The following is a 14805-nucleotide window of genomic DNA, read 5'->3' on the forward strand; positions in this document are numbered from 1 at the left end:
TTCAACAAAACTACCAGAACTAAACTTACACAAAACATACCTAAAACATTTTTAAAAAATAATTGGAGTCTAGAATACAGTTACCGAATATCGTCATTGATCACCGAATATCGAATATCGTCATTGATCACCGAATATTCATCGTCATCACCAAAAATTCTATATCTTTTTTTATATAAAACACACACAAAGGAACCTTATATTTATTAAAAATGAATTTTCATGAAATCATCTCCTTTTATAATGTACCAAATACTTCTTTATATAATTTACATCTAATAAAACTTAACCTAATTAATTGACACATGTTTACTAATTGACACCTAACCAAAACTTAACCTAATTAATTGACACCTATTTAACTAATTTACCTTTAAGTAACACGTGTTAATCGACATAAATCACCACAATATTAAAGACAACATTCCTATATTTATTTATTTATTTTCATTTTCCATGTTATTCTTTTTTTTCTATATATATTTATATATTAAAACAATTTTGTTGATATCATTTTGAAATATATTTTTGTGTATATCATAAAAACAACATTGGTCACATTTGATACTTAATAAAATCATTTGTTTTTTATTTACACAAAACTTTTAATTTACACCTAAAAGTATTAAATTAAACCCGATAAATTAAATCCGGTAGTATATTGAATTCGTAATTATAACACTATAAAAATTATAATCTACATCGAAGATTAGAATTTTAGACACGGGCGTGACATTTATGATATGAGTAGAGATATAATTGTGGAGCATCAAGACAAAACATTAAAGCGCAGAAGTATATTACATCCAAGCTTGATGTCCATGCAGTACCCACTTTTATTTCCACATGGTGATGATGGTTATACTCCTGATATATGCTACGTTGATTCCGACAATAAGAAAAATCTGAAAAGAAAATATGCCACAATGCGGGAATATTACGCTTTTCGCTTGCATCATCGGCCTATAGATAATTCTACGTTATTTCGAGGGGGACACTTATTTCAGCAGTTTGTTGCAGACTCTTACACATGTGTTGAACAAGAAAGATTAGATTTCATAAGGCATAATTAAACAGCTCTAAGATCTGAAATCTATTCAAGCCTACGCGATGCTTTTTTAAATGGTGATGCTGATGGCTCAAAGCTTGGTAAAAATATTATATTACCTTCCACATATACGGGAGGCCCTAGATACATGTTAGAACATTACTACGATGCTATGACTATATGCAAATTTTATGGCAACCCAAATTTGTTTATCACTTTTACTTGCAACCCATTATGGTTTGAAATTATGGAGATTACGCCTGTCCTACAACCAAAGACCCGAAGATAGACCTGATATTGAGGTTGTTATCGGCCAAATTTGGCAAAGTCCACAAAAATGGAAATTTTACAAACCATTGGGTTGCGTTTGTAACGGAAAATACTACAAGTACTCATCTGCAAATCCGTGAAACCACAAGACATCTATTTATAATTAACCTAAAAATGAATTTGTCAATAATGAAAATCTGCAGACTTGTTGGTATGGGGCATTGTCCATGATTTTTGAAGAGCATCCCTAACCTTGAACAGTTTCTGCACAACCATAGTGATGTTCATCCGATCTGCAGGTGAATCCATGGAGCATGCCACTCCAATTTCAACTATCCTTCTTACATTCTTTTTCTCATCATCATCATCAACCAGTAGTGGATCTACAATCTCCATAACATCATCAGCCAAAGCATTTCTAGCAAAAATATGGAGATTAAGTCCATTTTCAAACATATTATCTGTTGGTCTCTTCCCTGTTATTATTTCTAGTAACAATATCCCATAGCTGTATACATCTCCCTCCACTGATACCTCACCTCCTACACCATACTCTATATACAGTCCAAAAAAACATTAGGGGAAATTTTTGACCTTATCTCTACAATTAATAAATCCAAAAAAGATGATTGAAGATTACCTGGTGCTGCATATCCAATAGTTCCCTTTACTCCAGTTGAGCTGCTTTCATTTAGGTTTGTGACTTGTGGTTCTGGAAGAAGTATTCTAGCTAGCCCAAAATCTCCAACATGTCCAGTCATTTCCTCATCAAGAAGAATATTGCTCGGTTTGAGGTCGCAGTGAATGATTGGTTCTTGGCATTGATGATGAAGATAATCAAGTGCACACGCCACATCAATTGCAATATTGAGTCTGCTACAAAGGTCTAGAGTCTGATCTTCATGAACTGGGTGCAGCTATTTTTCCAAGCTACCATTTGGCATGTATTCATATATTAGAGCCTTGAAATCGTTTCCTTGAAAGTCGATACTCGAACAAGCAGTGATGATCTTTACAAGATTTCGGTGTCGAATATTTCTCAATGCTTCACATTCAGCTCTGAAACTTCTTGTTGCACCTCGACGTTGAAGGTTAAGTACCTTGATTGCTACAAATGCTCCACTATCGTTGATTCTTCCTTTATATACAGAGCTAAAACTGCCAATACCGATCAAATTAGACGGCGAAAAGCCATCTGTTGCTCTTAAGATGTTTTCATAAGAGACAGGAACATACGATTCTTCCAATGAAGTTCTCAAAATTCGATCTTTTCGCTTCTTAAACAAACAGAATACGAATAATAGCAGGATGGCTAGTCCGAGAAGAAGGCATCCGATTATGATCAAAACCAGTTCCAAAGATGAAAATTTCTGATGCTCAGTGTTTTCAGTAGGGCATCTAGGCAGTTCCAGTTCAGGTATTCCTCCACAAAGTCTGTCATTTTCTTGTACTGATAATGCACTCTTGTTTCCGAAAATCCCCAATTTCGGGACCTCACCCTCGAAACTGTTAGAGGACAAATTCAAATAGAGTAATGGAATTGTCTGCAGATAACTTGGAATTAGGCCTGTGAGGTTGTTATGAGACACGTCGAGGTTTTGAATACCCCTCAAAGAACGAAAAGATGAAGGGATCGATCCTCCAAAGAAATTATGCTGCAAGTGTAATTTCTCCAGCTTGATGCAATCTCCAAGGCTAGCCGGAATTTCTCCTGATAATTTGTTCCAGGAGATGTCCATTTCGCTTAAACTTCTCAGGTTTCCGACAGCTGAAGGTAAGGAACCAGTGAAATGGTTGCGAGATAAATTGAGTAAAATCGATAAGGAAGTAATGCTAAAAACTTCATTGGTTATGGTACCGTTTAGATTATTTAGAGAAAGATCCAACTGCAACAAGTTTTCGCAACTTGCGAGACTCGGAGGAATTGTTCCTTGCAATCTGTTATCATGCAAATCAAGTATACTCAACAAAGAAATGTTTCCTATAGAAGAAGGGATTTTTCCTGAAAGCCTGTTAGAAAAAACTGATAAAGAATGTAGCTTTGGAAGCTGACCGATGGAAGCTGGCAATGCACCTGTAAATTGATTGAGACTAAGATCTAGCATAACTAAGTTAACAAGATTTTTGACACCGGACGGGACTGTTTCAGATAATTGATTGTCTGCAATTGCAATATGAGTCATCTGAATAGAAAGATTCGCAGCCGCCTCTGTCAAAGATCCTCCAAGCATGTTGCTATCTAGTCCCAATCTTTCTAGCTTGCTGCAGTTTACTAAAGAAGCTAGAAAATCCATGTCATTAGATACTCCTCCACTCCCTAAATTGTTATATCCCAAATTCAGAACAGACAGATGTTGCAACCTTCCAAAAATAGATGGTATTTTTCCACTGAAATTGTTTCTCAACAATGTGATAATTTGAAGTTGAGAAGCATTGGACAATGACAGAGGAATTGACCCGGAAAACAAATTGCCCCGAATTTCAATTCGTTCCAGACGAGGGAACAAAAGGCCTATGTTTGATGGTAGGTTTCCATGGATTTGATTATCATTCAAGGAAAAAGCTGTAATGGATGATAGATTATAAACAGAAGCAGGAACAATACCAGATAGATTATTCTGACTAAGTCCGAGAGCAGTTAACCTCTTTAACTCACCAATACTCTCTGGAATACTTCCCTGAAAGTTATTATCTCTTGCAGATAGATATTCCAGGGAGCTAATGTTTCCAATAGTGTGAGGAATTTCTCCTTGAAAACGGTTTCGATGGATCGAAAGAACCTGAAGGTTTACCAAGAACCCGATTTCTTCAGGAATTTTCCCTTGTATCCTGTTGTTAGCAACATCAAGAAGAATGAGATTGCGGCAGCGGGACAAGTTGGTCGGAATTTGTCCGGAAAAGGAATTGTTTGTGAATCTCAGAACTTGCAGCCTGAAAAGGCGTCCGATTTCTTCATAATTTGACCATGAAAAGAATTGTTGGAGATTCTTACAGCTCTCAAGAAGCTGAGGTTTCCTATGTAAGGAGATATCGAGCCAAACAAGTGTCTGGAGGTTAGATTGAGTGATGTGACCCTCGTGCGTCGGCGACTGCAGGTGACGCCTGGCCAGTTGCAGAAATGTAAAGACTTGTTCCAGGAGCTTAAGGATCCATAAGGGTCTGAAGTTATTTTAGATTTGATGGCTAACAATGCTTCATAGTCAGTGTTATTTCCAGTGGCTATGGCGGAAGAAGAGAAACATTGAATTAGAAGCAGGAATGTAAGAATAAATGTTAATACAGAAAATGAAGGAGACAGAGTACTCATTTTCATGCTTCTTTTTCTTTTTGCCTTTCAATTTTCCACAACTATATGTATATATATGCAAGTTTCAAACGAATTAGTCAATAAATGAACATGGAAATTACAATTTCATTATTTATGCTGTTGACTTCTACAATTTCAATTTTGTTCTTAACTTCTACGTCACGTATTTATGCTGCTGACTCTTAAGGAAATCAACTCCATTTTTTTTTTCTGCTGAGTTGTTGAATTTTATAATCCAAATTTATTTATTTTGGTAAGGACATAAAGGGTCAATTTTTCTCCTAAGGTTATCCGAGATGTTCAATTTTGTTTTCATGGTAAAAAAACAGCTCAATTTTGCTACCGTAGTAGAAATGAGCAGAACCTTTCTTTTAAGACTCAAGAGGAGAGAAAGAAACAAAAAGAGTTAGTTAATTTTATTACAAATAATATATCATCATGTATTTACATGAGCTTTTCATAAATAGCTGTTTGTAGTTGGTTGTTATAGACAGAAGTATCCTTCTTATTTTCACAAAATATATTTATTCTTTAACATTAAGTTTTGTTGCGTTCAATAAATTTTTTATTTTTTTATATAGATTATTTTTATTAATTTGTGTAACACATTTTTTTTTATTATAATAGGATAAAGTGCAAAAATACCCCCAACATTTATAGTTAGAAGCAATTTTACCTTTAACGTCTAAAATGGTGCAATTATATCCCTAATTTTGGTAGCCAAAAGCAAATTTATCCATAACATTGACAAGTTGGGTCAATTTGAAAAATAATTTATCAAACTGTCTTTTTGGTCATGAATATTGTCATCTACACTTCACATGTGCACCATTTTATCATCGTTAATAACAGATCACAAACATATGATTAGATGTGATTTTTTTTAAGAAAATAAAAAAAATATTTTATCTTTTGTACGAGTTGGACAGAAAATTTTCAAATATTTTATCGAATTTATAAATATTAATTTTCAATTTTATTATTAAATCATAAAAAAAATATAAAATCTCTTTTTTAGAACTACTGGTATGTGCAATTAGTGTAGAATAAAAAATAAAATATCTATATTTTCTAGTAATATATGAAATCGACCCAACTTGCCAATTTTAGGAGTAAAATTGTACCATTTTAGACATTAAGAGTAAAATTATTCCTAGTTGTAAACGTTATGGGCATTTTTTCATATTTTTCCTTTTATAATTTCATTGTTGATTAATTTAAAACATGTCCATTTTAGACATTTTAAATCCGAACAGATATAATTTTACCAAACACTAGTAATTAAACAGCTAATAGCACAGCTAACAGCTTACTGTAAACAGCTAACAGCAACCACAACAGTTATTAGCTAACAGTTGAACCAAACAGGCCCTTAGATTTACATGGTTCACACTTATTAGAAAACAAAGACTTGCTATAAAAGAAAAGTTAAAAAATTATATTTATATACATATTCAAGAAGTTTACTTTTGCCATTATTATATATCCATGTAATTCAACGTAAGCTATATTTATTTTAGGAAAAAGACTAGTAGTAAATTAAATATAGTAGGGTATTGTCTCTAAGGGACGTTTGTGTAATCTTTCTCTACAGAAAAAATTATTTGATGAGCATATGAAATTAGATAGAGTTGTTGACCAAGGTAGCAAAAAGTATACTATATGTCAAACACACCACAACAATGCATCAAATTATTCGCTTGTTTCTGAAACATGGCTTTTTACTCTCCGAATAGTAGCGAACTGGAACCAAATACTCTTACTCTCCGAATAGTAGCGAACTAGAACCAAATACTCGGGTCAATGACGAAAATTTATTGAAAGTTGCAGGTTTTTTGGGGATTAAGCAGCAGCGACCAATTATTTCGTCCTGATTACGTCAATGATATCAAATCCGTGACATATTCTGAATATAATGAAATTACTAACGCGAACTTCTATTGACAATAGAATGACCCCTGTCTCTCCACCCTTGCCTTCGATTAGATGGAGTTGAAAACTGATCAAGCAATCAAGTTTCCAGCCATTGCCTAAGATTTTTCAAAAGCATCTCTAAGTTTAAACAGCTTTTGAACAACCATACTCATCTCCATCCGATCTGAAGGTGAATCCATGGAGCAACGGACTCCAATTTCAACCATGCTACTTATGCATACTTCAATTCCTCCAACATTTGCGGACGATCTTCTCTTGTTATCATCATCTCTTACAATCATAGGATCCACAATCTCCATAACATTTTGATCAGATAGAGCTTTTGTGGCAAATTCATGGAGATTTAACTCATTTTCAAACATATTATCAGTAGGTTCTTACCTGTCATCATTTCCAATAATAGAATTCAACAGCTGTACACATCTCCCTCTCTTGATACTTGTCCTCCTAAACCATATTCTATGGACCAAAAGTATCATATTTAATATGCACATTTTGTTAATGAAACATCATATATTACAATAATCTCATAAGATTTGACATAATTACCTGGTGCAGCATATCCAATAGTTCCCTTTACTCCAATTGAACTGCTTTCATTCGGGTTTGCAACTTCTTGAAGCAGAATTCTGGCCAGCCCGAAATCCCCAACATGCACACTCATCTCATTATCAAGAAGAAAATTGTTCGGTTTCAGGTCGCAGTGAGTGATTGGCTCCTGGCATTGGTGATGAAGATAATCAAGTGCTCAAGCCACATCAATTGCAATGTTGAGTCTGTTATGAAGGTTCAAATTTTCAACTTCATTTTCTTGAAAAATTGGGTGCAACTATTTTTCTAAGCTCCCAATTGGCATATATTCATATACTAGAACTTTGAAATCATTTGAAAATCAATACTCGAGCAAGAAGTTATGATCTTAACAAGATTTCGATGTCGGATATTTCCCAGAGCTTCACATTCAGCGGCAAAACTTCTTAAAGCACCCCGACGATGAAGGTTAAGTACTTTGATTGCTGAATATTCTCCTTTTTCATCTATACTTCCTCTATACACAGAGCCAAAACTACCAACACCGATCAAATTAGATGGCGAGAAGCCATCTGTTGCTCTAAGGATTTGTTCATAAGAGACTTGGGGGTATGATTCTTTCAAAGAAATTACAGAAATTTGATCTCTTCTTTTCTTTCTTAACCAACAAAACAGGAAAAATGTGAAGATGGCTAGTCCAAGAAAATTGCAGCCTATTACGATTACAGATAGGTGCGAAGGAGAAAACTTGTATATCTTTTTTATGGAGGCATCTAGGCAAGAGAAGTTCGGGTATGCCTCCACAAAGTCTACTATTTTCAGCAACAGATACAATACTTGTGTTTCTGAAGATCCTCTTTGGGACCTTGCCCTCGAAATTGTTAAACGATAAATTTATATAAAGTAATGGAAGTCTCTCTACGTAATCTGGAATAGGACCTGTGAGGTTGTTATGAGAAAGGTCAACAACTTGGATACCCTTCAAAAACCTAAAGGATGAAGGCCTTGAAAGAAATTATGCTGCAAGAATAACCCCTCAAGGCTGTCGTAGCTTCCAAGGCTTTCTGGAATTTCACCATTTAACTTGTTGTATGAGAGATCCAATAACCCTAACATTTTCAGATTTGCAACGGCTGAAGGTAATGGACCAGTAAAGAGATTGTGAGATAAATTCAGTGCAATTGTCAAAGAGGGAATATTAAAAATTTCTGCTGGTATGCTACCATTTAGATTGTTTAACATCCAAGTGTAACAAGCATTTGCAATTCTCAAGAGTACGGGGAATGTTTCCTTGAAATCTGTTATCATAAAGATAAAATTTAGTCAACCAAGAAAGGTTTCCGAGTGAGGAAGGAATTTCTCTAGACAGCCTGTTGGAATCAATGACAAAAACGGTAGCTTTTGTAGCTGACTAAAGGAAGCTGGGATTGTTCCTATAAATTGATTTTCACTCAGCCCAAGTGCCTCTAAGTTAACTAGATTTCCTATACCTGAATGGATGGTTCCAGACAATCGGTTCGACTCCAATAGAAAACATCCGGGTTGAAAGATTGGCAACTTCCAGCGGCAATGACCCTTCTAATCTGTTGAAACCTACTCCTATTCTTTCCAGATTGCTGCAATTAACTAGAGGAGGAAGAAAATCCATGTCATTAGCTCCTCCACCCCCTAGATTGTTAACTTCAAACCAACTCTGTCAGATGCTGCAAGCTCCCAAAAATATCAGGTATTTTTCCAGTGAAATTGTTATTTGCCAAAGTAAAAGTTTGAAGTTGAGAAGCATTGGATAATGACCAAGGAATTGGTCAAGAAAATTGATTATCCGTGACTTCAAAAATTTGAAGCCGAGGGAGCATAAGTCCTAAATTTGATGGAAGGTTTCCACAGATTCGGTAATTAGAGCCTAAAGAAAAAATTCTGACAGATGATAGATTGTAGTAGAGAGGAGAGGCCATACCAGATAGTTTATTAGCACCAAGGTCAAGATTTGTCAAGCTCTTCAACAAACCAATAGTATCTGGAATACTTCCCACAAAGGTATTTGAAGCTGCAGATAGAAGTTCCAGGGAGCTTAGGTTGCCGACAGAGTGAGGAATCTCTTGCAAATGGTTTATATATATATATACAGCATTCGAAGATTTAACAAATCACCTAGTTCTGCAGGAATTTTACCTTCCAACATGTTGTTGCCTAAACCAAGACTTATGAGGTTGGTGCAACGGGACAAGTTGGCCGGAATTTGGCCAACTAAGGAGTTATTAGACAGTGAATTGTGTTGTTTGAGAGTCTCATCTCTCTCAGAAAGCTGAGATTTCCTATATAGGGAGATATGGAACCAATCAAGGCAATGGACCTTAGATTGACGACAGTCACCCTCATATGGGTGCGGCCACAAGTAATGCCAGTCCATTGGCAGAAATGGAGAAAATCGTTCCATGACTCAGGGCCCTGTAAGGTCCTGAGTAATTTTAGATTTGATGGCCAGCAATGTTTCATAGTCAGTCTTGTTTCCACTGGCCAGCGCGGAAGAAGAGAAACAATGAATAATCAGAAGCAAATTGCATTCAAGGAGGGTAAGAATAAAGGTTCGGACAGAAAATGGTGACATTCTGATTTTGCTTGAAGCAGGTTTGAGGTTGTTTTGCCTTAAATGTTTGCTTCTTGTGAGAACATAATTAATATAATTAAAGATCAAAGTTCATTATATGGCCTGTGGCGGTTGTTGGGTATTCCCGGCCATTCGTAATTACTAGTGATATTTTAAAGCATTTCTCTACTGTATTACCTGGAATCCGACAAAGACAAGAGTGAAGTATGCATAGTTATACAATAACTAAATGAGGGAAGAAAAGATTTAGTTTAGCAGAAGACTAATTAAATCATATTAAAATAAAACAAGTGTATTGACTACAACAATTTGTTGACGGGTTCACATATCCTAAAATAATTGTTAACCTCATTAATCTACTCAATTTGCATAACATTCTGAATTATCTGGTAAAAAAGCAGGACAGAAGAAGCAAAACAACATCAGAAGAAATAGTAACAAACTACAGCAAGGGTGGAAGAAACTCCCCTTAAATCTTCCTGCAGCACCTTCTGAAAATTCAAGCGCAAGAGGAGAGGAATGAATGGGCCTGTCGGAGAGAGTATCAGCAGCACCTTCACAAATTTGGTTGTCAAACCCTGAAATTGGGTGTCAAAATGCGAGGCAAAGGAGCGAAAGGATGGATGACAAGTAATGAAGGAAGTATTTCGTACCTATATGATATCAAATGCTTCGATCTTTCTCCATCTCTCTGTAAAGCTCTGTTTCTCATATGAAATTACCTTTCAAATCGTTGATTACTATGATGAGGCGGAAGGATAATTGTAAGCACATGAAAAGCAAAATCGTACCTGAAAAAGATCTTGTCGAGTTCAAGTCTTGACTCGCCGCAAGTACTGGATCAACGCTTCTCTATTACTCACATCCTTCTCTCAAATCCGTCGTGCTTCCATAACCGTTGCCGCCACAGACTCGGTTGAGATCGCATGGTCTGTTTGGGCGAGCTGACGCAGTTAGCTGATTAGGATTTGCTAAAATTAACTCTTATTTCATTACTATTATTTTCTAATAGTTATATTCTACGGCACTCAATCAAAACTTTTTATTAATTTTTTAATAGGTTCCCTGCATTTTTACCTAATTCATTATTTAATCTTCATAATTTAACTACACAATCAATTTTCAGCTAAAAAAATTATACAATTAATTTTATAACAAAATAATATATATACATATATATATATCTTTTATAAAAATTAAGTTATATAATTAAGGGTAAATTCCAAAAAAAACCCATGTAGTTTGATGTTGTTCCAAAAAAACCATTGTGATTTGTTTTTACAAAAAAAAAAGGACCGTGGTTTCGCCGTTACCCGAAAAACGGAAAATGACTTAACACCGTTAAATTAGCTGACGTGGCAAGGGGTAGAGTTGGAAAAATATTTTTTTTATTTTTTTTTATTTTTCTTCTTCTTCTTCTTCTTCTTCTTCTTCCCTCCTCTTCTTCCTTCTTTTTTTTCTTTTTTTTTTAAGTTCGGATCTGGAAATTTCCAGATTTCTGGAAATTTTCTGACGGAAATCTGAAAATTTTTCAGATTTCCGAAAATCTGTCCAGATTGAAAATTCTGAACAGATATCTCGTCGAACCTCCGACTAAAAATTCTTGAAAATCCCCTGGCACCCCTTCCTCCTCCGACTCCGATTCTCGTCGAACCTCCACACCAAAAACGCAGCAATCCATCCTGTAAACAGAGATTACATATGAGAGATTTGGAACATCGATTCATTCCTCAAATTATAAATCGAACGCAATGGACAAAACATGAAGAGAAGGGAAGAAATAAAAATCTGAGTTTGAACACGAATGTTGAGTTTCTGAATCTTTGGATCCATTGTTCGCGATTCCATGAAAGCCAAACTTTTTAGATAGAAAACAAAGAGAGAATAGGATATATAACCAGGAAATTGAGAGTCTGTCAAATTAAATTAAATTCAAAGGCAAAGAAGGAAAGTCAAGGAAATTTCCAGATCTTGAAATTTCAGAATTTGAAAAAAAAAATAGAAGAAGAAAAGAAGAAGAAGAGAGATATGAAGAAGAAGAATAAAAGAACCATGGAAGAAAAAGAAGAAAAAGGAGGAGAGAGAAGGAAGAGAGAGAGAAAGAAAAATAAAAAAATAAAAAAAAATAATTTTTCCCATTTTACCCTTTGCCACGTCAGCTAATTTAACGGTGTTAAGTCATTTTCCGTTTTTTGGGTAACGGCGAAACCACGGTCCTTTTTTTTTTGTAAAAACAAACCACAAGGGTTTTTTTAGAACAACATCAAACCACAGGGTTTTTTTTTGGAATTTACCCTATAATTAATAAAAAATCATTTATATAATTAAGTGTTGTTAATAGATTGGGTTTAGAAAAAAATAAATGTAATTTATAGAAACTTAAAATAACTTTTACCATAATTTGATTTAAAAAAAAAAAAAAAATAAGAAGTGCTTTTGCTGCCATTTGTTTACAAATGGCAGCAAAAGCAAATCATCAACCGGTTGATGAATAAGCTTTTCCATCATACTCCCTCCAATGAGAGAGTATGATGGAATGGGGTATAATGAGCTTTGCATTATACCTCATTATGGATGCTCTAATAAACTTCCAATGTTAGTAAGTAAAATCACGTAAAATGTAAAAATTATCGTACAATTTTTAATTTGTGTACACTTTTGAATGATTTTTTTTTTGTTAATTTTTGTACTGTAAATTTTACTTTTATAATTTGGTACTTGATGTGGCGGTTCCAAATCCTTGAATCACGCACGATTTCCGATTGAAACTTTTAAAATTCAATAAGAATTTTCTATTCTTTTTACAATGAAAATAAGCCGACAAAAACTTAAAACTCTAAAAAACAATAAATTACAATTAAAATTAAGCTAATTACAATTAATTCTGAACTTTAAACCCTACTCCTTTCGCTCCTTTTCAGTCGCCTTCAAGGCATCATTCGCCCCATCCAGTTCATCCTTAACCTTCTTGGAGTCTGCCATTTTGGCTTCGAGAGTACGGATCTTTCCCTTGAAAGACTCGATTACTGCTCGAGCTACACTGTTAGTTGCCTTTTCCAAGACCAACTCCGACTCAAGCTCTTGGACGCGAGTCCTATGGGCTATGCCTTAAACTAGACCCGCCTCAATGGTTTGCAGATGGTTGAAGATCTGAAAAAAGAGAAAGGTTAAAAACGATAAAACATGAAAAACTACAGAAAAGGTTCACATGATACGAACCGCCATAGCCTTTCGTTTGGCTTACTTTAGATGGCTCGAGGGCGTATACTTCGTCCGGCTCAAAGTGACGTTTGGAACTTGACGGATCACCTCATCCACGTCCTCGAGCATTTTATCAGTCTCCAAGGTCAAGGTTTGACCGTACTTGGCACACGAGTACTCGCCAACATTTGGCTTCTCCGGCTACAAAGATAGAAAATATATTAAACACAAAAGATGAAGTGTGAAACAGAACAAAATAAATGGAAAAACTTACCACTTTGTAGGAAGTGAGCTCCAAACAGACACCCTTGAATGGGTGGAAACCAAGCCGTCCATAGGAGATCGCCGCTCGTGCCGTTGGAAGGTGGAGTAGATTATTGAGGCACCTTCTCGCCAATACTTAATGTGTCAGATTTGGACTTCTTGGCGAGTGGCATCTCCTCAACTTTGTTGAAACACCTTTCCACATGATTTTGATTTGACGAAATTATTTAAGTTAATCCCATGATTAAGACAATTAAATTTAAGTGCTTTGGTTTAATTGTACTAATATGTTTGTTCAATGTTGAGTATATTAACTAACGAGAACAGGAACTAAGTGTTCATAAAAAAGAAAGACAGAACGAAGTCAGCAGAAGCTGAGTAGAATGTAACTCAGCCTCGTTAAAAGAAAAGTCTTCTGTGGAATAACGCTTGAAGGCAAAGCCGATCAAAGAAGCTGAGTAAGATGTAACTCAGCCCCGACAAAGGAAATCTTAAAGGCAAAGTCGAACAATCAAGCTGTGTATTCATCAGGACAACACCAATGATCCGTTTACTAGAAGACAAGACCCGACAGATCTCTGCAACAAATCAGAAGTCTCGAAAATATGATCAATGACCTTTTCGAGATGCATGGACCGTCTGGCATTTGCCAAGAAGACAAAACCTGGCGCTAGAAGACGAACCTGGCGCAAGAAGATGAAACTGGCAAGCCTGCCTCCTGCGCAAATCAGAAGACAGGATTGGCCTGCAGTTCTGGAAGCTGACCAATGCAAGACGAAAGAAGATCGTTTACTCCCAACGGATATGTCTTATTTCAAATCATTGAAGCTTCAAAATTCAGTATAAATGGACAAGTTCATCACTTGGTTCATGGCCGAATATATACAAGAGAAACAGACAAGCAAAACCTTCACCAAGTCAAAAATTCCAAAAGAGAAGCTGTCTGAATACAAAAAGCAAGTTCTTACACCAAATTCCTATCATTGTGTAAAAGTCTAGAGTGAATTGTATTCATCTAAAGTGTTCTTCGTTTTGTGAGAACAATCTTGTATCAATTGTAAAGGGTAGAAGAGTGAAGCTGAGTACTTGGTTATAGTACTCAGTGGTAGAGAAAATTTGAGCACTCGGTTATAGTGTTCAGTGGTTGATAGGATTGAGTAGACGAATAGAGGACGGTACTCTTGCATACTCAATTGATGTTGTAAACGGTTTGTGCTCTACCTTTAAAAAGCCCGGAGGGATTCTGGGGACTGGACGTAGGCAGTGAGGCCGAACCAGGATAAGTCTGCTGAGTAATCTCTAACCCTTTCTCTTGATATATATGTATATGTATATGTTACTTGCTTAAATTACTCAGTAAATAATTTGTACAAGCCGACGCTGAGTAATCAGAGTGCTGAGTTGGAAGCTGACCTAAAGTGTTACTTCCCAACTCACAAGTGAAACAGCTCTAGTCAGTATTTGATTAAAGCTGTCTCACACTTCATTCAGTCTTGCTGACCTGAAACTGAGTTAAGTTATCAAACATTTAATTAAGTCAGCATTATTACGAGAAAAAGTTATATTAGTTCCTAACCCCCTGGAACTAATCCTATTACGTTACACGGGACCAACAAGTGGTATCGGAGCCCAGTAGCTCAC

At 35.6% G+C, this 14805-nt stretch overlaps 2 protein-coding genes across 9 annotated transcripts; both read right to left on the minus strand.

Annotated features, from left to right (window-relative positions):
- Window positions 1-934: 934 nt before the first annotated feature.
- LOC136219490 (probable LRR receptor-like serine/threonine-protein kinase At3g47570) lies at window positions 935-2091 on the minus strand. Its single transcript, XM_066006911.1, has 2 exons — window positions 1959-2091; window positions 935-1872 (listed from the first exon to the last, which is right to left on the minus strand). The coding sequence occupies exons 1-2, from the start codon at window positions 2077-2079 to the stop codon at window positions 1502-1504; spliced, it is 492 nt and encodes a 163-aa protein (XP_065862983.1). The 5' UTR covers window positions 2080-2091; the 3' UTR covers window positions 935-1501.
- Window positions 2092-2235: 144 nt separating this feature from the next.
- Window positions 2236-10758, minus strand: LOC136219489 (receptor kinase-like protein Xa21). 8 transcript variants are annotated; one of them, XM_066006909.1, is made up of 4 exons: window positions 10491-10758; window positions 10353-10400; window positions 7110-10253; window positions 2236-7019 (listed from the first exon to the last, which is right to left on the minus strand). In XM_066006909.1, exon 4 carries the CDS (start codon window positions 3610-3612, stop codon window positions 2236-2238), a length of 1377 nt encoding a protein of 458 aa, XP_065862981.1. In that variant the 5' UTR covers window positions 3613-7019; window positions 7110-10253; window positions 10353-10400; window positions 10491-10758. The 8 variants fall into 8 exon arrangements, with proteins under 8 accessions (XP_065862981.1, XP_065862978.1, XP_065862982.1 ...); XM_066006906.1 differs by having other exon boundaries at window positions 7110-10277; XM_066006910.1 differs by having other exon boundaries at window positions 10353-10421.
- Window positions 10759-14805: the final 4047 nt, after the last annotated feature.

This window comes from Euphorbia lathyris, chromosome 2 (assembly GCF_963576675.1).
Source record: "Euphorbia lathyris chromosome 2, ddEupLath1.1, whole genome shotgun sequence".
NCBI lineage: Eukaryota > Viridiplantae > Streptophyta > Magnoliopsida > Malpighiales > Euphorbiaceae > Euphorbia > Euphorbia lathyris.

Bases quoted from the DNA above. Each gene is read 5' to 3' on its own strand.
- LOC136219490 (XM_066006911.1), bottom strand. From the start codon at position 2,079: ATGACTGGACATGTTGGAGATTTTGGGCTAGCTAGAATACTTCTTCCA. The intron at 1,873-1,958 runs GTAATCTTCAAT...GACTGTATATAG, and splicing joins TATTGGATATGCAGCACCAG to AGTATGGTGTAGGAGGTGAG.
- LOC136219489 (XM_066006909.1), bottom strand. From the start codon at position 3,612: ATGGATTTTCTAGCTTCTTTAGTAAACTGCAGCAAGCTAGAAAGATTG.